This window comes from Stomoxys calcitrans, chromosome 4, assembly GCF_963082655.1.
Source record: "Stomoxys calcitrans chromosome 4, idStoCalc2.1, whole genome shotgun sequence".
Lineage (NCBI taxonomy): Eukaryota > Metazoa > Arthropoda > Insecta > Diptera > Muscidae > Stomoxys > Stomoxys calcitrans.
The window spans coordinates 31,495,787-31,520,864 of NC_081555.1; the positions used below are offsets into that span (position 1 = coordinate 31,495,787).

The following is a 25,078-nucleotide window of genomic DNA, read 5'->3' on the forward strand; positions in this document are numbered from 1 at the left end:
GTTTAATACAGCCATGGAAAATAAATCTGATCGTCAGCAACTCAACCTAAGTTGGCTTGCAATTAACAATCGACCCATTATTTCTTCAGATTATGACAACTTTTTTTTTGTTTTTCTCTCTGTTTTACAGTGTCTTGGTATCGCAAAATGCCAATATACCTTTGCAGATTATAGCGATTACCGAAAGTGGAGGAGCTAATGCATTTTTCAGCAGTGAACTGTGTCAATTTCTTATAACCGAAGGTAATTCTTTGGCAGATCGTTACAAAGCAAGCTTTATGACATTCTCAGCGGATCAATATGTAAAATGTAAGCAACACACACATCCCGATTATGTCATTCCATCAAAGAAACCATGAAATGTCTAATGTTCTTGCTATTCCCTATGTTTTACAGTTGCTTTCTATAGTCCATTTTTGAAAAATGCTTGGGATAACAAATATGATGTAGAAAATCTACACGTCGAAGAGTCAATTACATTGGATTCAGGCGAGGGCACACTTGAGAACTCGGTTAAGTTGCCCAGACCACCACCGCGACATGAAAGCTATATGTTATCGAGTACCTTAGGTACGGATGGCTCCGGCAGCGAAAACTACGAAATGCTTCCTACACGTTCTCTAAACTCATTAAATGGTAATTCCTTTGAATTAAAAAATAATCATTAATATATGTGCTATAAAAAATTTTCTCTTTTTTTATGTCTAGAAGAAAGAGACATATCTTTAGATGAAATCTACGAAGAAAGCAACGAAAAACCAAAAATGGTCCATCAGAGTAAGTGATAACTTTCTAACCATTTCATACGAATATCAAAAGTAGCTGTATCATTGTCCGCTATTATGTCCACTATGTATTTCTTATGCCATTTTCACTTAAGAGTAAACCTAACAAAACAAAACTTAACAAAATAACATTTTCATTTTGTCATATCGCCTAATTATTCGTTGAACATCATCATAACTTGATATATTAAATTCCCTTCCTATAATAACACCAATCTTGGCAAGCCCCATATAAGTGTGTATGACAAGTGCTTATTATTGTGGTAGACTTGTTATATCGGATTTCATGCAAGAAATGGCCAGGATTCATTCTGCTAGATTTTGTATTACAAATGATTTATGTTATATTTTTGATTCTTAATTATTTTTGCAACTGAATGTTCAATTATTAATGTCGTATGTTCGCTAGATAGGATCTTGGGCTCTCTAGATCTACAAAGATGGGTCAGCAGAGGGACAACCCAAAGAGGAGTATTGCATCACCTAAGTTTTCAGGACCAGGCCCGAAGGGCAACGAATGATAGATGGTCACAAAGAGGGGGCTGTGAGAATTCCAAAACTATGTGGCCTCATCTAGACTTGAAGAGGTCTACTGCTTTGCTGTCATTGGCTAGAACAGACGTCTCAGTCATTGTGTCCGTCCTGGCAGGTCACTGTCTAATCGGAAAACATGCTGACAGACTGAAGGTTGCCTGCAACGACTTTTACAGAAGCTGTAGAGACATCGAGGAAGAAGAGACCTCAATGAACACCATTTGTGTGTGTCTCTCGCACTAGCAGTTAGAAGGAGTTCCAATTTAGGTTCTGATTTCTTTGAGAAGCTGTATGATTTAGAGGATGTGAACATTCGCAAGTTATTGGGAACTAGAAGGCATCTTTCTTCTTCTGTTCCTGTGGTATCACAATGGACGAAAACGTCTAAGTGAGTGTGATGGCAGACTGCCACTAAAACCTAACCTAACCTTATCCACATATAGACCGACCGGGACATATTGAACACGAATGTCGTGGGGCCCACCACAACTCACTGTTGTTGTAGCAGTGTGTTGTACACTGAGGCGGTAGCCCTTGGCGATGCATCGGATTTCATCGGATCAATCCGGTAAGTACATGCGGCTGCCATTGGGTTTGACAACTCACTGTCTCAAATATCAGGGAAATTGGATATTAAATGTGGCTTTAATGGTCCTTAGACCTTGAATCGGCAGATCGGACTATATCATCTTTGAACATAACCTGCCTATGGACAAAAAAAAGGAATCTGTGCAAAATGTTAGCCTAATATCTCTATTTTTAAAGACTATAGAGTGAATTCCACAGACAGACGGTGGGACGCACATGGCTAGGTCGTTGTGTTCTATCTTTCGTCTGCTTGATTCTGTTGAATGTAAAGATCCAGAAACTCTGCGACTAAGATGGAGTGCGTCCAGAGAAATCTGGGTCTGAGTCGAGTGGGTCTGGCTGGGCAGTTAAACAGGTGACGTGTGTCGTGTGATCCCAGGTCACAATCTCGACATACATCTTACACGTCGGCATCAATCCTTGCTTTGTAGGAGTTGAGGCGGCTGCATTTGCCGCAACGTAATTTAGCCAGAACTGCTCTGTTTTGCCGGGGGAGGTTAATTTCTTCAGGTGCAATGGGAGGCGGTCGTTCTCCAAGGACTACATTCATCCGGGAGCTATTCACCACATCCGCTTCCGTGTCTGCATGAATGTTGTCTAGAATCGCTTGATATGCCGCATGATCTAGAGGTTCTCTCTTGTAACGCTGAACCTCACGCTCTAGAGCATGTAGATCTATCTTAAGGCTTCTGGGCGGTGGATACCAATCACAAGATGATGATTTGGATGGTCTATGCGATAACAGCATTAGACAGCATGAAGTTATATTTTCGCACTGGTAAAATTTTTGTCTCTTGATGAAAGTGATCCATATGAGATCGCAGTTCGAAGGGCGGCATTCTGACAGATCTGAATATTAGTCCACTGCGTGTCACAGAGCCGACGAGACTGGCGCTGCATAACTGAACACAGACCGGCCAATTGCTTTATACGTGGTTAACAATGCTGGAGGATAGGTAGAGTTTAAGCAGTGCCGGAGATATCAACCCTCCTTGGGGAAACCCCTGTTTTACTCTGCGATGCTGCGCTTTTTATGCCTAAGTTCCGCAAAAGACTGGCGACCACACAGATAATTCGCAATCCAGCGTTTCAGGCCTGGCTGGAGGTACGTATTGGCGATGTCCTCAAATAGTTTGGCATGGCGAACCATGTCGAATGCCTTCGATAGGTTCCATGCCACGAGGTCCGTCCTATTACATGGCCTGGGCTGATTGAAGCCACAGCAAATGTGTGCGTTGATGGCATGCAAAACAGTTGTTGTGCTATGCAGTCTTCGAAATCCATGTTGATGCTCAGCGAATGGAAATTCTCTTACGAGGCTCTGGAGGAGTAATGCCTCAAGCGTCTTTGCTACTGGTGAGAGAAGGGAGATCGGTCTGTACGACTCCCCCAAACTCGAATCCTTTCCAGGCTTCAGTAGCGGGATCACTCTGCCTATCTTCCAGACATCGGGAACTATAAGAGTGTTCAAAGACAGGTTGAGGACAGTTTTAAGGTATTCCACTCCAGGCAGATCCTGATTCTTCAGTATCAGTGTAGAGATTTTGTCAGAGCCCAACGCCTTGGATGATTTGGCGCCACGGATGACATTCGTAACTTCGCCAACGATAAATTGTGGTTGCTCGCAGACCACGGATGCAGTCATTCGTCGCATCCGTGGACATTCCCACCCCAATCGGGCCACACTTGGGGTATTCGACCGGCTGGTATAAAGCGAGCGGCTGCTGCGTTAATGATGTCTCGAAATTTCCTGTCGGCAACTAGCACATTCGAAGGAGGTGTCAGTTCACTGAAGCAGAGATTGGTGTACTCTCTAAGGCCGACCCAATCGGTCTTCTTGTGATTGATCAACGTCCGGCACTGAGAGGGTGGTCAGTCGTTGGTGGGAATTTTGGTTAGGTGGTCTGACCCCAAAGAAATGAGGCTTGTCAGGATACGTCACTCAGGAGATCAGGGTATGCAATGGAAATGTCTGGTGACCTGCTGCAACTCCTCGTAAAGCCAGTGGCGGTATCCTCATTCATAGCACAAAACGTGGAGCCTTCAATCTGGTCTGCCCAAGCTATACCCAGATGGTCGTTACTTAGGGGAGAATGCCATGAAATGTGATGCGCATTAAAGTCTCCTAGAACCAGATGATTATGGCCAGACAGTAGCCCACTTATGCCGGGCTTGTAAGCTTGGCCATTAACTGCGGCGGTATGTACACATCGTATAGCTCTATATCCGCAGTACCGGACCTGACTGCTATCCCCAACCACTCCGTGTTGGGGTTACTGGCGCCAGGCGCAGGTGAGATGGGTCTTTACTGCACGGAATTGTATTCGGGAGATCGGTTAGGACCGTTGTGGAGCGTGTTGTAGGAAGTCAAAACAAAATTCTAGAAGCAAAATTTCAGCCATATGTAGAGATGGGCGATGGGTAAATACCCAAAAGGTATTTACCCGGGTATTTATCCATTTATACCCAAACCACCGTAGCGCAGAGGTTAGCATGTCCGCCTATGACGCTGAACGCCTGGGTTCGAATCCTGGCGAGACCATCAGACAAAATTTTCAACGGTGGTTTTCCCCTCCTAATGCTGGCAACATTTGTGAGGTACTATGCCATATAAAACTTGTCTGAAAAGAGGTGTCGCACTGCGGCACGCCGTTCGGACTCGGCTATAAAAAGGAGGCCCCTTATCATTGAGCTTAAAACTTGAATCGGACTGCACTCATTGATATGTGAGAAGTTTGCCCCTGTTCCTTAGTGGAATGTTCATGGGCAATATTTCCACATACCCAAAAGAAATTTTTTGGTATAAAAATATTTTCCAAACCATTTTTGATGATTTCGTATTCTTTGTATATAAACCCGAGCTTCTAATCTCATATAATCGGATTTAAGTTATATATAGCCGCTATATAGACCGACTTCCAGACTTAATGTCTTAAGGCAATAAATTGGTCATTTTTCATTCAATTTCGATGAAATTTGGCACAGTGATTTCTGATAAATCCCTACCCATTTCTGTGAAGTGTGGTTCAGATCGGACTATATTTGGATATAGCTGCCCTATAGACCGACCACCCTATCTCCCAACATAGGGTATTGAGGCCACAAAAGATCGATTGATTACCCGAATTCGATGAAATTTGGCACATTGCGTTCTGGCAGACCCCTGTCAAATGTGGTACAGATCGGATCATGTTCGGATATAGCTGCCATATATACCGATCTCCTGATATTGAGTAATGAGCCTATAAAAGGAGCATTTTTCATCCTATTTCAATGAAATTTGGCACAGCGAGTTATGGTACCCCTCTAAACCTTTTTGTTGAATATCACCCAGATCGGACCATATTTGGATATAGCTGCCATATAGACCGATCTCCCGATATAGAGTATTGAGGCCATAAAATGAGCATTTTATATCCGATTTTGGTGAAATTTGAAACAGTGAGTTTCGATAGACCTCTTATCGAAATAAGGTGAAAAATGACGAATTTATTGCCTCAAGACTTTAAGTCTGAAGATCGGTCTATATAGCGGCGCCTATATAAAACTAAAATCTGACTTTATGAGATTAGAAGGTCAGGTTTATATACAAAGAATACGAAATCATTAAAAATTGTTTGGAACAGTTTTTTTATACTCAAGATATCTGCAAAATTAAAAATACCCAAGGTATTTACCTGGTAGAAACCCATCTCTAGCAATATGGGATAAAAAAATGCGCCCTCTAGAGGCTCAAGAATTCAAATCAGGATATTGGTTTACTACATGGAAACTATTCAAAACATGGACCGATTTAGCCCAACCAACCTACACTAATAAGAAGTATTTGTTTCAAAATTTCAAGCTCCCAGTTTTACTCTTTCGACAAACAGACAGTCGGATGGAGGGACAGCCCTAAATCGACTCAGAATATCAAGAGGATTAGGAATATATACCTACTTTGTTGGGTCTCAGTTCAATATTTTGATGAGTTAAAAACTGAATGACGAAATTAGTATACCCTCTCCTATGGTGGAGGGTATAAAACAACATTTTACTAAAACAAATTTAATTTTGGATAAAAAATCCTTAATACATAATACCAATTACGCCTGTAACTACAATACTTGTATTGTCTGAAATGCATATGATAAAACCTATACAAAGAAATTTATTGATTCCAATTCTTATGAAATGGTTGACAGTATTATCGTATTATTATATGTAAGTACTCTTATATAAGAATATATATATGTATGTATGTATATAAATTTAAATATATGAAAATGCATTTTGTCTTAAACCCTTCATCCAGAATGTTGGGTCCTTGCTTAAGAATCCTACAAGTTTATGTTTTAGTTGTGATACTTTTTTGAAATTGTTTTTTGTTTTTGTTTCTACTACACAATATCACCTGTAGCTTCTTAATATTCTAGATAGTATTCAGGCATTCCCTTATTTTAAGCAAACAAACAAATAGCAAACCAAAAACAAAAACAAAAAAAAGAATACGAAAACAAAAACCAAACTAATATGTAATTATCATAAAGGATTCCAGATATTTCCACCTCCAACAACTCCTCCAGAGCCAGCTCCTCCAGATCATCAGCTCATTACATGCTCATATAAGAGCCAATTTGTTTCAGCTTCCGAGTCTAGTTTGGAAGAAATAACATGTAATAAATCGTTTTCATTCAACTGAAATAATTTTTAGCAAAATTTACCAATTATTTAATTTCTTTATATTTTTCATTCATTTCTTTTTTCACAAACAAATAATTTTCATAAGCAGCGGATGTAAGCGGGTCAAAGGATTCATTGGCTACCCATGATGCAGGTTACTAATTGTCATTTCTAGAAGTTTTTCATGCCATTCATTTTTTTGCGTTTATTTTCTTTCATCTTATGTTGAATCCAAACGCACGTTTTAAATTCCCCCCAAAAAACAAATTTTCATTTTGTTACAACTTTTTGTTTGTTTTTTGTACGCAATGCACTTTCTTGATTAGCACTAGAAACTCCAAATTTTGCATACTGCAATGCTTTCAATACCATATTGCTTATAGAAAAAAGGAAAAATAAAATATCGACTATTGATTCGTGTTAAATTGCGAATAACCCGGACTATGATTTAGCTTGAGGTACATTTTATTACTAGCTTGCAGAGCTGCCAAATGATGTCTTACACAGACCATACTCGATAGCAATTGGTTTTCTTTATACACATGTACAAGTCTTATTTTATTTTATTGTAGTATCATACAGTGCAAATTACGTGTCATCTTCTGTTATCACCTGATGTGGATAATAAAAACTAAGTATCTCTAACTTGCACCTAAATTCTATCCAGTACATCTGATTTGCCTGGGATAATATTGTAAAATCCAAATTTGTCCACGAGCATTTCATTAAGGAACAGGAGGCAAACTTTACACAGAACAGGGTAGAGTTTAACGCACAGGAGACGCAGTGCTGTTTCTTGTCACACAAGCGATTCACTGACCCACTACAATCGTCGATATCTATCGACGGTATAGATATTGATGTTCTGGGCATGAAGATGCAACACGGTATAGATATTGAGCACTCAGATGCTCTTGATGTTCTGGGCATAAAGATGCAATGTGATGTTCGTTGGCCAAAAAACGTATTCGAAGTGTTGAAAGAAGCCTTCAAGTGTTGGGGCTTTCTTAAGCGGCACAAGAAATATTTCACCTCTTCTGATCTTCTCAATATACTATACTACCTACATCAGGCCGAGGATGGAATATAACTCTCATATATATGGGCAGGAGCTCCAAAATCATCCTTGGAGCTACTTGACCGGTTTCAACGGAGAGCGATGGTGTTGATTGGGGACAGTAGGGTATTCAACGCTATTTCTTCTCTTGAACATCGTCGAAATGTGGGTAGCGTTGTATTGCTCTATCGTTATTTTCATGGCATGTGTTCCAGGTATATTCGTCCTGACGTTAGGATGTTCAGCAGGAACTCACACCCGATTGGCCAGTCGACTGAACCATGCATTACCGAGAAAATGCATTTTTCGCCCGAACCATTCGTATGTGGAATCGACTTCCGGCTAATCTCTTTCCCACCGACATTGACGTTCAGAAATTTAAGAGGGATATCAAAAAAATACAACTCCCTCTTTCCCCCCTCCAACCCTTAACTTTCCTAATTGCCAACGCAATGCACTGCATATACAGGGGACATCGCCTGCCTGTTGGTTACTTGAAAAAAAAAAAACAAGTAAGAGAGTGCTAAGTTTGGCCGGGCCGAATCTTATATACCCTCCACCATGGATCGCATTTGTCGTGTTCTTTGCGCGGTATCTCTTTTTAGGCATACAAAGAATAATGAAAAAGAACTGTTATGCTTTTGGAACTATATCAAGTTGTAGTCCGATTCGGACCATAAATGAATTGAATGCTGAACATTGTAGAAGTCATTGGGTAATATTTCAATTCATTCGGATAAGAATTGCGCCTTGGGCTCAAGAAGCAAAATCGGGAGATCGGTTTATATGGGAGCCGTATCAAGCTATAGATCGATTCAGACCATATTGAACACGTATGTTGAAGGTCATAGGAGAAGCCGTTGTACAAAATTTCTGCCAAATCGGATAAGAATTGCGCCCCCTAAAAGCTGAAGAAGTTAAGAAACCAGATCGGTTTATATGGCAGCTATATCAGGTTATGACCCGATTTGCGGCATACTTAGCACAGTTGTTGGAAGTCGTAGCAAAACAACTTGTGCAGAATTTCAGCCAAAGCGGACGAGAATTGCGCTCTCCAGCGGCTGAAGAAGTCAAGACCCCAGATCGGTTTATATGGCAGCTATACCAGGTTATGAACCGATTTCAACCAGACTTAGCACAGTTATTGGAAATGATACCAAAACACCATGTGCAAAACTACAGCCAAATCGGATAACAATTGCGCCCCCTTAAAGCTGAAGAAGTTTAGATCCCAGATCGGTTTATATGGCAACTATACCAGGTTATGAACCGATTTCAACCATACTTAGCACAGTTATTGGTAGTGATACCAAAACACCACGTCAAATCGGATAATAATTGCGCCCTCTAGAGGCTCAAAAAGTCAAGACCCAAGATCGGGTTATATAGCAGCTATATCAAAACATGGACCGATTTGGCCCATTTACAATCTTAACCGACCTACACTAACAAAAAGTACTTGTGCAAAATTTCAAGCGGCTAGCTTTACTCCTTCGAAATTTAGCGTGCTTTCGACAGACAGACGGACGGACTAGATCGGCTTAAAATGACATGACGATCAAGAATATATATACTTTATGGGGTCTTAGACGCATATTTCGAGGTGTTACAAACAGAATAACACCTCGAGAGGGTATAATGAGTGCTGTCCCATTCAAGTTTTTAATCTCAATGATAGGAGCTTTTTTTTGTTAGCCGAGTCTGAACGGCGTGCCGCAGGGCGACAACTTTTTGAAGAGAAGTCAATTCATGGGTTAATGCCTCGCAAATGTTGCCTGCATTAGAAGGGGAAAAATTTTTTTTCAAATGTTCTCGTCAGGATTTGAACCCAGACGTTGAGAGCATTTGTCGGACATTTTACCCTTTGTGCCTGAGTGACCTCTTAGATAGCTTGAAAGTAAAACAATGCAACTTTCACACAAATAGCAACCCCATTATACTAGGGCGGAATTTGTGGCTAGAACACTTGGAGCAATGTAACTTAGGCAACGGTTTAGGCAAGCTGTGGTCTACTGTTAAGTCACTCTCGAACCCCGGTAGACGGAATGACAGTACCTCAGTCACTTTTGGCGAAGTAACCGTGACTGATTCGAAGAGATGTGCCAGGTTGTTCAACCGTCAATTTATTGTGCATCCCGAGAGTGACAGGGCAAGGAGGAGAGCCATTTGCCAGGTGCCAGGTTGTTTAACCGTCAATTTATTGTGCATCCCGAGAGTGACAGGGCAAGGAGGAGAGCTATTTGCCGTGGTCTTCGAGCAGGTGGACAGCCATCACAATTTACCGTGGGCGAAGTTACGAATGTCATCCGTGGCGCCATATCATCTACGGCGTTGGGCCCCGACGGAATCTCTAAATTGATGTTGGAGAATCTGCATTCACCTGGAGTTGAGTACCTTACTACTGTCCTCAACCTGTCTTTGAACACTCTTATAGTTCCCGATGTCTGGAAAATGGGCAGAGTGATCCCGCTACTGAAGGACCCGAGTTTGGGGGAGTCGTACAGACCGATCTCCCTTCTCTCACCAGTAGCAAAGACGCTTGAGGCATTACTCCTCCAGAGCCTCGTAGAAGAATTTCCATTCGCCGAGCATCAACATGGATTTGGAAGACTGCATAGCACATCAACAGCTTTGCATGCCATCACCGCACACATTTGCCGTGGCTTTAATCAGTCTAGGCCATGTGATAGGACGGTCCTCGTGGCACTGGACCTATCGAAGGCATTCGACACGGTCAGCCATGCCAAGCTATTTGAGGACATTGCCAACACGTCCCTCCAGCCAGGCCTGAAACGCTGGGTCGCGAATTATCTGTATGGTCGCCAGTCATTTGTAGAATTTAGGCATTAGAAGTTGAAGCACCGTAGAGTGAAACAGGGAGTTCCCCAAGGTGGGGTGATATCTCTGGCACTGTTAAACCTCTACCTATCCTCCATTCCACCTTCTCCAGACGTCATAGAGATCGTATCATATGCGGACGATTGTACGATCATGGCATCAGGCCCCCCACCCATTGTTGACATCTGCGATAGGTTGATAGGTCTACTTCAACGAACTCGCCTCATATTCTGAAGATATCTGCCACCAAATCTTCAGCCACATTGTTCACTACAAATATGCGTGAGGTGATGATCGATGGAGAAAGGATTTCGACCATCAAGTGTGCCAAAATACTTGGCATTACATTTGACAGCTCTTACACATTCTCCCCGCATGCCCCAGCAATTTGCGGCAAAGTTAAAAGTAGAAACAAGGTCCTCAAGTCACTTGCTGGCAGTGCTTGAGGTGCAGACAAAGAAACCTTGTTGACCACGTACAAAGCAATTGGCTGGCCTGTGGTAAGCTATGCAGCGCCAGTGTGGTCTCGTCAACAGTGGAATAATATTCAGATCTGCCAGAATGCCGCCCTCCGAACTGCGACGGGCTGTCTTCTCAGTTCTCATGTGGACCACCTCCATCAGGAGACAAAGATACTACCAGTGCGAAGACATAACTACATGCTGTCTAAGCAATACCTTTTGGGCTGTTATCGCAGAGACCATCCAAATCATCCACCACCCAGAAGCCTTAAGGTAGATCTACATGGTTTAGAACGTGAGGTTCAGCGCTACAAGACAGAACCTCTAGATCAAGCGGCATATCAAGCAGGTCTAGACAACATTCATGCAGACACTATAGCGGATGTGGTAAATGGCTACCGGATGAATGTAGTCGTTGGAGAACGACCGATTGCACCTTAAAAAAATTGACCTCCCCCGGCAAACCAGAGTAGTTCTGGCTCAATTACGTTCCAGCCGCCTCAACTCCTACAGAGCAAGGATTGATGCCGACGTGCAAGATGTATGTCCCGATTGTAACCAGGGACCACACGATACACGTCACCTGTTTAACTCCCCGGCCAGACCCAGATCCCTGTGGACGCACCCCATCTTAGTCGCAGAGTTCGTGGGTCTTGACACTCAACAGAATTAAGCAGACGAAAGATAGAACACAATAAACTGCTACAACAACAACAACAACAAGTTAAAATTTTATTCGATACGAAAGTATCACGTATGCGGTAATTCGATCCCAGGTCAGATGTACGGAATATAATTGTTAGAAGTTGTACTGGATAGTTATCGATATCATGCGATAAATGGGCTGCCCAAAAAATAATTGCGGATTTTTTAAAAGAAAGTAAATGCATTTTTAATAAAACTTAGAATGAACTTTAATCATATATATAATTGCCATTTTGTTCTATAACCTTTTGCCATCTTCCTGGCAAATTTAGTATTGCACGCTCATAGAACTTCTGGCCTTTATCTGCAAAAAACTGAACCAAGTGCGATTTTATAGCCTCATCATTGCCGAAAGTTTTACCATTTAAGGAGTTCTGCAAAGATCGAAATAAATGGTAGTCTGATGGTGCAAGGTCAGGGCTATATGGTGGATGCATCAAAAGTTCCCAGCTAAGCTCACTCAGTTTTTGGCGAATGACCAAAGATGTGTGCGGTCTAGCGTTGTCCTGGTGGAATATGACACCTTTACGATTGACCAATTCTGGTCGCTTCTCCTTGATGGCTGTATTCAATTTGTCCAATTGTAGACAGTAAAAATCCGAATTAATCGTTTGGTTCCTTGGAAGCAGCTCAAAATATACCACACCCTTCCAATCCCACCAAACAGACAGCATAACCTTCTTTTGGTGGATATCAGCCTTTGAAGTGGTTTGAGCTGGTTCACCATGCTCGGACCATGATCGTTTTCGACTAACGTTGTTGTAAACAATCCATTTTTCATCTCCTGTTATGATTCGTTTTAAAAACGGATCGAATTCATTGCGTTTAAGGTGCATACCACAAGCGTTGATTCGGTTTGTTAAATGAATTTCTTTCAATACATGTGGTACCCAAATATCAAGCTTTTTCACCAGTCCAAGACTTTTTACGTGATAATGAACGGTTGATTTTGGTATATTTAACTTCTCTCCTATCTCACGCTCAGTTACATGACGATCCAATTCGATTAATGCTTTGATTTAGTTCATCATCAACTTCATTTGGCCGACCTGAACGTGGCTCATCTTTAAGTGAAAAATCTCCAGAACGGAATTTGCGAAACCAATTCTGACACTGTCTTGCTTTTAAGGCTTTATCAACATTCACATCTCGTAACTTTTTAGCAACCTGCTCCTCGTTTTTTCCTTTACGGAAATAATAAAGTAAAATATGACGAAAATGCTCCCTTGTAGGCTCCATATTAAAATTGACACCAAACAAACAAATGTAAACAAAATTTAACAGCTGATAACTGACAGAAGAAAGAATGCAATTACAGAATCACAAGCCGTTGAAAAAATTTGTCAACGCCGACTATATGAAAAATCCGCAATTACTTTTTGGGCAACCAATAATAGGCGATTATCCGTGATTTGCGCTATATAATACTAAAATAAAACAAAACAATTATTGTTTCTATTAAGAAGATAGTTGTGTTTGCGTAGTTTTCCCGTAAACGTTTTCATTAGAGTAAATACAACTTTTGTCCTCTACATTAAAACATCTTTTTGAGCCTGCAAATTGTGTGCAATATTTGCGCTCTTTTACAATATTGTGATTAGGCGAACGAGGTCGATTTACAGTTTAAGAACTTATAAGTAACATGGACTCTACGAAGACATTAAAAATAGAATGAATATACAATCATTAGGGAATCAATGGGAATTTGCTTTCTTGTTGCTTCTGGGCTTTTTTTTAAATATAGAAAAGAACATACTCGAAGAAGCAAAACTATTTCGAATATCATATAAGTTTCTGTATTAACGATATTATGTATTCCTTTTTAGTAGATGTTCTTGGTTTTATTTCTATATATTTTATCAAAAACTAATTTTGTATAAATTTTGCTAAAAAAAAAAACAATAAAAAGTGTCGGACAATTATCGTGCATGAAAACAAGCATTTTTCAAAACAAAAAATGTATACCATTTTTGAAAAAACAAAAAAAAAGAGAAAAAAATTAAGAAGATATAAGAACACTTTGTATATATTTGTACAATTTTCGTTCTGGATGTAGGGTAGATAATTATTATTAATTATTGGAATGAATTAGAAGAAACTAGATTTTTATATATATAGAAATATGTATTGCTTTTGTCCTAATAGATATGATGAATGACAACAACTGTAGCTGGAGAACTTTTTTTTTTATTAATTTAAATATTTTTTTCTATTTTTAATTTTTAGAATGGTTGGATGATAAAACAGATGGGCGACGCAATATAAATAAAAATTCCATTTGGAATAATTTTGGTGGCTCAACGCACGCATATACAACTGGTCGTAGACATATAGATTCTAATTTGAATAAAATTCGTCCAAAAGGTCCAAGTCAGACCCTAAAGGTAGTAATTGCTCTCTATTTCCCTTTACACCCCCATAACCTCAACAAAATGACTGAACAAACCTTTGATTTGTTTATTGTGTTTGCTCTTTTTTTTCTCAAATCCGCAGCAACCAGGAAAATTAAATATGAAAAATTTTCAGTTAGTTAGCGAAGCTGTAGCAAAAATGAATTTCGGAGGCGATTCCTATTTGCCTATTTGTGAGAGTGGCGATAAGGACTCCAAACGTTATACACAATTCGATCATTCTCAGTTGGATGGCGATGAGGAGGACTCTGAGGAGTTAGCCGAATATGAACAAATTTATGAAAATGAAGGTAATGCACAAACAATTAGACACAGGCTTCATAAACTGTCATTGGTCTCTATTTATTTCCACAGACTGTACCGAATCCGATAGTTGTGCTAGTTCAATAGAGCGTAAAAATCGACAACAAAATGCCTATTATAAACAAATCAATAAAAAGCCACCCGTGAACAAAAAGACAAAGAAGAAGAAAGTTGCCATACCGGTGCAAACTCCCAGAGTACCTACTATGTTTGGTTCATACGTAAGCCCACCAGAGATACCATTGCATTATCAAAGAATGGTAACCGCCGAGAAAAGTAAGTTAATAATAGTTAACAATTGGATAACTTAATTTTATTATGTTCAAAATTTTGTAGAAAAAATTGGCGATCCCACTATTATAAATGATATGATAAAAACCGACAAATCGCCAGAGGTGAGTTATCTACAGAGTACAAGTTTTGTAACAAACATAACCAAAAACGGGCTTCATTCCTTTTAGTACACCATGGTACCAGATGCCCCTGTCTTATTTGGCGCTCCCGAAACTCTTAACGAATACAACATGAATGCCAAATGTTTAAAGGAATTTGAAAAATCTGAAAAGCGTCGCCTAAAGGAGGAAAATACTAGACTACGCAAACTGCAAGAAAAGGAAAAGGAGCAAGAAAAGAAGCTGAAACGTAAATTAAAACAAAATTCCAAGGGTTTCCCCGACACTGAATCTCAATTTGAAAAGCTTATGATCTCCGATAAAGTGGAAATTCCTATATTTTTAATCAAATGCATAGAATATATAGAAAAAGAAGGTCTGGATTCCGAAGGCATATATAGAGTTCCGGGCAGTCGTGCCCATGTAGACTTGTTATTTCAAAAGTTTGAAGAAGGTATGAACAGGAACACGATTTGAATTGTTTCAGGTATATATAATGAATCCTTTTTGTTTGCTTTTGTAGATTCCAATACTGTTATTGAACTTTTGGATATACCTGTCAATGCCGTGGCCACAGCTCTCAAGGATTTTTTCTCAAAACGATTGCCTCCATTGTTTAGCAAGGATATAATAAAGGAATTGGAGGAAGTTGCGGGTAAGTTCAGTAATGAAACGAGATGAAATGAATTCAGTTATTTAAAAGTGGAAGAAAGCTTCTCTGGAAGCAAGTAGCTTCTGCGGGGTGAATGATTGCACGCAGGCGCTAAGTGATAGCAGGGGTCTTCGCTATCTTGAAGGCTTCGGAATGATTTCGAGAAAGGATCGACTTCCGGGCAGTCTCAGGCAACGTCAAAATTTGCTTTGCTTCTGTCAAAAATCTTACTAGCCCCAGGGCTACACAAAAAGTAGTCACCGAACTAAACGTCATATATTTACAAACCCTACAACTTTGCTATCAATCGACACATAGCCTAAGAGCGGAGAGTCTCAGTGAGAGGTCGGGCTGCACCGGCTCTTGCACAAATACTAAGTGCCTATTATGCTCGATATGACAAGGCTTGTCGGCTTTAGGACCACAGGCTCACTTAAGTAAAATCGGTGCGGCAAGTGATAGCATGTGTAGGGCATGCGGGGAAGATGATGAGACGTTGGAGCATTTCCTTTGTCATTGCCCGGCTTTCGCGTCTAACAGATACCGGCACTAAGGTGGGGACACAATACTAGACATGAACCAACTTAGGGGGATGGTATTGAAAACAATTAAGGATTAGAACGGAAGTCCTAACTTGAAATTTTCTTTTTAGAGGTTACTTTATAGTTTTTAGAGCGCACAACAAGCCGATTTCTGGCTTAGGTGCACCCTCTTTTCAACCTAACCTAACATATTGGCACCTTTAAGTAATCATAGGTCACAGTGTTCCCGCGGCTATTGGTCCTTTGGAACGGAATGAGCTTGCTCACCTACAGGAGCTTGACGAGGATCGCCACCTCCACATGGAAATGTGGCTACAACAACAACACAGCCTTAAAGTGTTTGCATACTCACAATTTGTGCAAATTTGCTCAAATTGTTACTAAGAGTCGTCGCGTACTTTATTTGCCAGCAAAAGGTGGGAGCGAAAAAAATTTTGAAAGTTTGGTAATTGAGAGATTGCAAATTTCTGCTGGAGGGGTTTTTTGAGCAGAAATTTCCAGCATCGTACAGCGGTTTTATGAAACCCAGTTTTTTAATTCAAACAGCAAAATAAAAGGCTGTTCTTACACTCCTGCAAATTTGTACTTGAAAAGTACGCGAACGGACCTATTGTAATATGCTAGTTGTGTTTTGTATGCATATGTTGTTAACAGCTGTTTAAGTCAAACTCGCTAAAACACAGGCTTCTGGATGGGTGTAGCGTCTTTCATGCGGAGATTTTCCGTCGAAATAGGACATCGCATATCCTGATGCTGAGGAAACATCACTTCGGACAGCTAATATGACTCCTGACTGGTTATTGCAACGCCATGTCTTTAGCCTGTTTCCCCATTTTTTTGTCATGTGCGTTGGTTTCATCGAAGTTGAAAGTCGAAAGTTGAAAGAAAGAAACTTTATCGTATTTTTTTGTCAGTGTTGAAGGTTATGAGTTTACTTCACATACCGAATTTCCAGATTAAATGATTTAGATTTTGACATACTTTTACTCTGAATGTCAGTACAATACAAGGGCCGTAATATATAATTTATTTTAAAAACTGTTTTATTCTTACTATTTTCAGGTTCACGTACAGTGTGCGGCTCTAAAGTGAATGTTGAAGTAAAAACCGATCGAAGTTGTCGTTTAATGGCTTTAAAGACGTTATTGGAAAAATTACCGCCTGCTAATTTTGCTATATTGAAGTACATATTTCAGCATTTTGTGCAGTAAGTATCAGCAAAGTAATTACCTATAGTATAACAAACCTTTTTATGTCCATATTTCCATAAAAATCCACAAGGCTATGTCACAGATGGTAAATTATAGAAGTGTATCGTCTTGCAAATGACAACAAATGGCTTCCAAGTGCAACGATTGGAAATCTTACATTTCCCTTTGTATCTTTCTTAAGAGCAAAAATATGGCACAAATAGAAAGCAGAAAAAAGAAAATGGGGGAATATAAAAACAGTGCAAAACAAAATTTAAAAAACTTTTTTAAAAAGTTTTAAAGCAAACAAAAAAATATTCCAAGACAGTTGAAAACCTAAATCACTTTCATTACTCATTTACAGGTAGTGTAGCGTAAACAGCTGAGTACAATTTTTTCTGGCGAAGTGCACTATCTGTCAACGAGTTTTGGTTGTGTGTGTTTATTATAGTTAAGAACCATAACTCACACAAACAACGAAAAATGGCGCGAACTAGTAACATAATCAAAATCAGATTTGCATTAATCACTGATTTTGACAGATAGTGCACTCAATATTTTGTTGTTGAGCAACTGCCACTACCTGTAAATGAATATATCTTGCAGAGTACGACTCTATGTGCCAGATTATATTTTCGAAGTTGGTTTCCAACTGTAAATTAAAACACGTGTATTTAAAGTACAGAAAAACTGTACTGAGTATAACGATGACTTAGCACCGAGGCGTTCACTTCAGACGAATTCTAAATGCAAAGTGCACAACATTTTGAGCACATTCAAAACATCTTCTTCTTCATTTCTAATATATTTTCTGTTCACTCACAACATCTTCTTTGTCCATTCACAACTTGCCCTTTGTTCATTCACTGTAGGACAAAATTCTTTTTTCTCATAATTTTCTTCGTTTATTTCTAATTTTTTTAGAAATACGTCTAACGGCACATCTATATGATTTTGCCATCTGTAGGCTATGTGCATTTGACAACTATGCAATATGATCCAATTAGATCTTGTTAAAAAACTCCCATATATACCGTTTCTCTGGATTGGCTAAAATATGATATGTAAAATATCCATTCACATCATTTTTAGCACATTGAAAACATCTTGTTCATTTCCAAAATTTTCTTTGTTCACTCACAACATCTTCTATGTCCTATTGTGAATGGACATTCACAGTACGATAAACTTCCTTGTTGTCTTAATTTTTTCGTTTATTTCTTATCTTTGCAATTGCCAATAAGTCGAACGGCACATCTTTATGATTTTGTTATCTGTGGGCTATGTGTCTTCGTGCATTCGCCAACTATTGCTGAAATTTGGCATAACAATGCCGCATAAAATATGATCCAAATAGATCTTGTTAAAAAAATGTAGCTCCCATATATACCGTTTCTCCGGGTTGGCTAATATATATGTAAAATATTCAGGTGATTTGACATCTTAAGCCTTGGATGCTTGATATTTAGCAGAATCTATGGATACCAAATTTTGCGTGTTTCTCTTTCTTATATCTCGACTAATGCTACTCTTTGCCATTTTTCATTTCAGAGTTTCCGACAATTCCAAACTCAATAGCATGGATAGTAAAAATTTGGCTATATGCTGGTGGCCCACCTTGATTCCTATCGATTTTACCGATATGGGCCATTTTGAGCAATTGCGTCCTTACCTAGAAGATATTGTACAAACAATGATTGATCAATATCCATATCTGTTTTGTGGAGAAGACGCTTTTGTCATGGTATAAATGAACACCCAGTATTTTCTTTATTTAATTTGTCGGTATATATATAAATATATGTATGTGTGTTTATGTGTTATTAAGTTGTAAAACAACAACAAAACAAAAAAAGAGAAAAAACAGCAAAATACTTTTTATAGTATAAATAATTTCGATATAAGCGAGATGAAAGGAAAGAAAAGATCAAAAAAAAAAAGAAAGAAAAAGAAATCGAAAGTAATTGTGCTCACATACCAAAACGTGTGTATTCCGGTTTTGATGAGTGCGTGTGGTGTAAATCATTGTTTTTAGTTGATAGTTGATTTTTAAATTATTATTATAAAAAAAATATGTATTTCATTAGTTAATTGTACTATGTAAATTGATGTCTCCGTGTGTTTGCGCGTGTAATCGCGTAAGTAAACTTTAGTTGTAGTAAACAGAAGTGAGATTTAAAACAACAACAGCAACCACAACAACCGCAACAAACCCGAATAAATAAGAAAAAACTTAATTAAGAAGCAAATGGAAATAAAACAAATCAAGCTTAAAACTTAATTGGCAAGCCAAAAGATAGCAAAAAAAGAAATTCATACAAATAAACACAAAAATTAAAATTATAATAACAATGATAATGATAATAAAACAGCCAGACATACATAGATAGAGAACGAAGATTTGAAACGAAGCCAATATTAATTCATAAGAAGCCAACCGATTTTTATCAAACTCCAACATATAATATTATGTAGGTTAATTCCTCCACCGCCGCCTAAGTTTTAATTAGCCATAATGCGAGTTACACGCTCTCGCATTCTTGTAAACTCTTATTAATTAATGTGTGCTTTTTTAACAACATATACAAAATCACTTATTTATAAATTGAATATATTGGAAAAAAACGTATTGTCAATTTGTATTACTTTCCTACATACATGTATAGAGTTTTTTTCTATGACATTTACATCAACTTCTACTTCAAAACTATCTATCTAGAATTTCTCTTAAAGATCAAATGTTTGCACTAAAGAGATTTTTTTGTTTTATTTTTACCAGTTGTTATCACCATAGCAAAAATTTAAACTTACCCTACATATCTTCTTGAGGGAATGAATGCACAACAACAACAACAATAAACAATGTATGTATGTATATTTTGTAATAGGAAAACAGCTTATCTTAGGAACAGAAGCTATTTATTCCGAAAGTTTGTCTCACTCTCTCTCTCTATTGTGAATTGAAATTTATTTTGTGACCTGTTACTCTTGCTATTGTACTTTTTACAAAACTCACTGTTATTGTTTCTCAATATTTAACTCTCCTCTCACAACTACCAAAAGTAGCAAATAGAGCTAAGGAATACCTATTTGGACTTTTTATTAAAAATGCATCAGTGACGGTTTTAATAATTTTATTGAAATAAAATTAAAATATTTTTTTATCTTCAGCAGAATATTGGAGAGATTACTTTATTGAATTTTTGGTATTTGTGTAAACATTGTCCCCTAACCACCAAAAAGGTGAAAATATTCAGTAAAAAAAACAACTCTTGCGTCCATACAGTTTTCTAAATGTAAAATAAAAAATGACATTACGATATAAAGGCGGGTTATACGGCTGTTTAGACGTTTAGATTTATTAGTCATATATGACTACAACCCAGCAAAATTAATAATTAATTAGTTATACCCTCCACCATGGGATGGGGTATACTAATTTTGTCATTCTGTTTGTCCTCGTAATATTCCTCTCAGACTCCATAATGTATATACATTCTTGAGTCATGTCAATTTAAGTCGATCTAGCCATGTCCGTCCGTCTGTCTGTCGAAAGCACGCTATCTTTCGAAGGAGTAAAGCTAGCCGCTTGAAATTTTGATATAGCTGCCATATAACCAGACTTCTTGAGCCTCTAGAGGCCGCAATTCTTATCTGTTTTGGCTGAAATTTTGCACGACGTGTTAGGTTATGATTTCGAAGAACTGTGCTCAGCATGGTCTAAATCTCAAAATTTTACACAATTACCTCACTATGGTGTCCAACATTCAATTCAATTATGGGCCGAATCGGACCATAACTTAATATAGCTCCAATATTATAGCAATTCCTTTCTTTTATCCTTTGTTTGCCAAAAAAGAGATATTGGGAAAAGAACTCGACAAATGCGATCTATGGTGGAGGTTTTATAAGATTTGACCCGGCCGAACTTAGCACGCTTTTACTTGTTTCAAATAGTTTTTGGCCAAACGTTGCCATGCTGGATGATACTGATCCCACCAAATATAGAACATTATCTTTTCGTCATGGACATATGGCCTAGGCGCTGATTTAGCTGGCTGGCTGGCTTTCGTTGTGTATCAAATTTGCATCATTATTTCTGTATGGTTCAAGCTGCATTTCCGATATGCAAAATCACCTTTCAATGTCTCTGATTGTATCGTAATCTCAGGCATAGCCCTCTAATCAGGCATAGCCGTAGCCCTCTATCGTAATCTCAGGCATAACCGTAGCCCTCTAATCCCTCTGTTCATTGCGCAAACCACAATTTTTTTTTTGAGTTGGTGCATGTTTACCAGCTGTTTTCTAAAATGCGGAAAGTTACCAGACTTCACTGTAAAATATTTAATTTAACATTATGACCCTTACAAATTTCATTTTATTATTTGCTGTTTTATTTTAGTACTGGATACACAAGCCGTGAAAGACACAAATAAAACGCAAAAATGTGTCCTGGTAGTAGCGTTTTCCCACCTGTCAAATAGGAATAAGGAAAAACGTAAAAATATTTTAAAAATGTATAAAATAAAATTTATTTTTTTCTGCCATTCATAATAGAGTTATTTCTGCGGGTGGCCATATTTAATTGTGAAAAACATATCAGGGCAATTCTGAAGGCAGATTTCCTTTGATTTTTCGTTGTACTGGATAGGTGTTATTTCCATACAATTTTCGCTGTACTGCACTGTATAGTACTAAAATAAAACAAGGAAATTTATGCCATATATTGTCTAAATCCGGATATTTAAATTTTATAATTTAAATTTATTGTTGTTTTTATTTTGGTTTCCCCTTTTTAATACTTATGTCATCTCTATAGCGAATTTTTTATCTATTTTAATACTCATAGACTTTTTTAATATTTTTTTAACTATATTTGTTTTTTTAATTTCTTTAAGTTTATTTTATATAATTTTTTGTTTTTTTAGTTTATTATTTTTTTTCAGAGCCTCGTATTTTTTTAATTTTCATGCCCACTTGACTCCATTTTTTTTAAGAAAAAATACAGTTATGTGGTCCATATATGTTTTCCTTAGAACTCTTCGAATGTATTTTCTAAACAAAACAAAAACAAACACAAAATAATGTTTTATAAAAATGCTAAAAATTCGTGTAATAAATTAAAATGCTATTAAGTTAAACAAAAAAACAAACATATTATAAAAGGTGTTATTTCTAAAAAAATGAATAAAAAAAGAAAACGAAAACGAAAACATGCATAAATGTATTAACGAAACAAATGATTGCATAATTTATATGAACTTCTCTATATGTGTAATGTGTCTAAAACGCACCATAATCTTCCTGATTTAAATATAAAATAATAATAATTATAATAATATGTATTATTATTAGTAATTAAAAACAAATAGGTATTACAAATAATAAGATATTTTATAAAATGACGAAACAAAAACAACAATTTAGTGTAATTTGTATGTATAATGTCAGTGTCTATGTGTCTATTGCATAAACAACCAATTATTAAATAACTAATATTAATATTAATATTATATATATATATTATATTATATATTTACTACTGATTAACGTGATGTGGTGTATTGATATTTTTAAAAACGAACCCAAAAAAAAGAAGCGAAAAATTAAAAAAAAAATACGAAAGCAAATTGATATTAACGGTCATTTCTGATATTCATATACACACACTCATGCATATACATGCGTGGCATTTGTGTATGCGTTCGTGTACTAAGGTAAAACAAAAGAAACAAACATAACAAAAAAAAAAAAACGACCGTCGTATATGAGGAGTAAAAACCAAGAAGAAGTAAAGAAATAAAATAATTTTGAAATAACTGTGCAAAACTATAGTTTTTCTATTGTAAACAACTGCAAAAATGTAAGTTATGATATTAAATACTAATGGCTGGTACTATGTTCATTTTCCACCGTTGAAGACCTATGTTTTTCACGATTACTTTGTTGAAAGTAATATCAATGATTAATTTTATTAAAATTTTATCATAAGTAGTGGGGGAATCTCCTAATTTTTATTAATATAAAAATTATCATCTATAAAAAGTAATCTAACGTAGTACCGGTCTTAAATGCAAACATTTTTAGTTCTTATATAAGCCTCGGTGTTGTATTGTCTCCGAAACAGTAGTGTTATGAAAGTGGTCATGTATGCTTATATTTTTTGGGGTTAAGTAGAAGTTTTCCCGTAACCTTAGTGATATCCTTCAAGAAACTCTCGGTACTACAGCGAGTGCGTTGACTTAAATAGGTCTAGACTTAAATGTGTCCAAACTATACTTAGCTTCTTCTTACTTCTTTTCAGTAATAGCCTCATCTTCTCACGATCCGGGGACCTAATCACGGCATTCAACAACGTATTCGTTTTTGCTTCGAACAAGTTGTCCATATTGTCGATAGGTGGCGGTGTCGGAGAGTCGAAAGGCAGATAAAGTGATGCCAGGTATGCTTCACTGTCTCCCTGTCTCATCACTATTGCAACCGACATTGAAAATACATAATTTAAATTTTTTATGAAATATAACGCAGTTCCGAGTACCAGTTTTAGCATAGAATAATTGGTAGTTGATATGGTTCAGTCCAGAATCTTTGTTCCGGGTCGTCCATGGTTCCTGAATTAAGGCAATATGAATCTTGCCCTTGCTGATTTTCTCCATCAGAGCGTGAGTAGCTGTCTCGCTCCGATGGAGGTTTATCTGGATAAAATCATTGGTCCTCCATTAGATGAGCTTCTTGGGAGTGGGTGATGGTCTCATCGTCTGCTTTGTGGTCTTTAGGCTGGATTGAGTTTCCCGTCGCTGATGTTTTAATATTAGTATCTTTGCATATCCTAGTCTTCCGAATCTTGAGAAATTCGGTAATGGTTCCATTATCGGGTCCATGTTCCTTAGGCTGTATTGGGTCTAACGTCCCTGCACTGCCTGATATTCCAATATTAGAATCTTTGTCTATACTAGTCTTGAGTAAATGGGATTCTTGGGAGTAGGTTATGGTCGCATCGTCGGCTCCCTGCGCGTTAGGCGGCATTGAGTTCTCTGTCACTGCCCTGCATGAAGTTTCAGCATTAGGATCTTTATCCATTCTAACCTACCTAATTTCGAGAAAGACGTTGATGGTTCCGTCGTCGGGTTCCTCTTCGTTGGGCTGTGTTGGGTCTCTTTGCCTGTACTACCTGATGTTTTAGTATTAGGATATTTGTTTATCCTTGTCGTCGGCCCCCTGTCCGTTAGTCGGTGTTGAGTGTAAAAATAGTAAAATATCCAAGTTTTTACCAGTAATACATTTTTTAGACAACCACCATTTACTTGATTTTTCCTTTGAGATGGCAAAAATGCTCGGCGGATAATTTTTTTCTCCCGAAATCGATAAATTTTGAAAAATTGCCATCGTAAGCCATGATCCAATTTGTACTTAAAGTACATTTACATTGACCGCTAAATCCGGATTTATGGCATTTTCGAGATTCAAGTGCTATATACTGTGTTTTTCTGCAGGTTTTACCATACGAAAATAAATCCCATTTTTGCAGGATTTATTTTAAAATCCCAAATAAACCCGATTTCATGGCTGAATAATCGATAAAAGTACCAAAATATGCAATTGTTTTCAAGAATTGCATGTACGCTTGTGTATGTCACTTTAATCCCCAAAAACACAGTGTAAACGGAGAGGATATGTTTTTGGATTTAATTAAATCCAGATCATAAAAATTTCAATGTAAACGTGCTATAATCTTCTAAGATTTTTAGGGGACGTAGCCAAATTTTTAGGAAAATTCTTATTCTGTTACCTAATGTACATTGAATTAAAAAAGGGAGGACATTAAAATCCATAACAACTTTTTTTTGATATATATTATTTCAAACATTCTTGTTGAATATATTATTTTATTCTGTTTCTTGTTAGTTTTTTTTAATATATTTTTATATATGTATATAAATAATACAAAATTTTTAAAA

At 37.6% G+C, this 25,078-nt stretch overlaps 1 protein-coding gene across 6 annotated transcripts in view; it reads left to right on the forward strand.

The window, feature by feature from the left end:
- LOC106083916 (rho GTPase-activating protein 190) overlaps positions 1-22,949 on the forward strand; it is a 39,692-nt gene extending 16,743 nt beyond the window's left edge. For 4 of the 6 annotated variants that reach the window (XM_013247228.2, XM_013247229.2, XM_013247231.2 and 1 more), the window contains exons 7-19: positions 131-309; positions 397-636; positions 709-777; positions 6,437-6,562; positions 6,679-6,723; positions 13,857-14,014; positions 14,124-14,331; positions 14,396-14,620; positions 14,681-14,739; positions 14,806-15,190; positions 15,260-15,391; positions 16,993-17,137; positions 18,672-22,949. In XM_013247228.2, coding sequence (XP_013102682.1) covers positions 131-309; positions 397-636; positions 709-777; positions 6,437-6,562; positions 6,679-6,723; positions 13,857-14,014; positions 14,124-14,331; positions 14,396-14,620; positions 14,681-14,739; positions 14,806-15,190; positions 15,260-15,391; positions 16,993-17,137; positions 18,672-18,870 — 2,170 coding nt within the window. In that variant the 3' untranslated portion in view covers positions 18,871-22,949. The remainder of the gene's footprint in view (positions 1-130; positions 310-396; positions 637-708; positions 778-6,436; positions 6,563-6,678; positions 6,724-13,856; positions 14,015-14,123; positions 14,332-14,395; positions 14,621-14,680; positions 14,740-14,805; positions 15,191-15,259; positions 15,392-16,992; positions 17,138-18,671) is intronic. The other 2 variants (XM_013247235.2, XM_013247236.2) reach the window with 2 other exon arrangements.
- Positions 22,950-25,078: the final 2,129 nt, after the last annotated feature.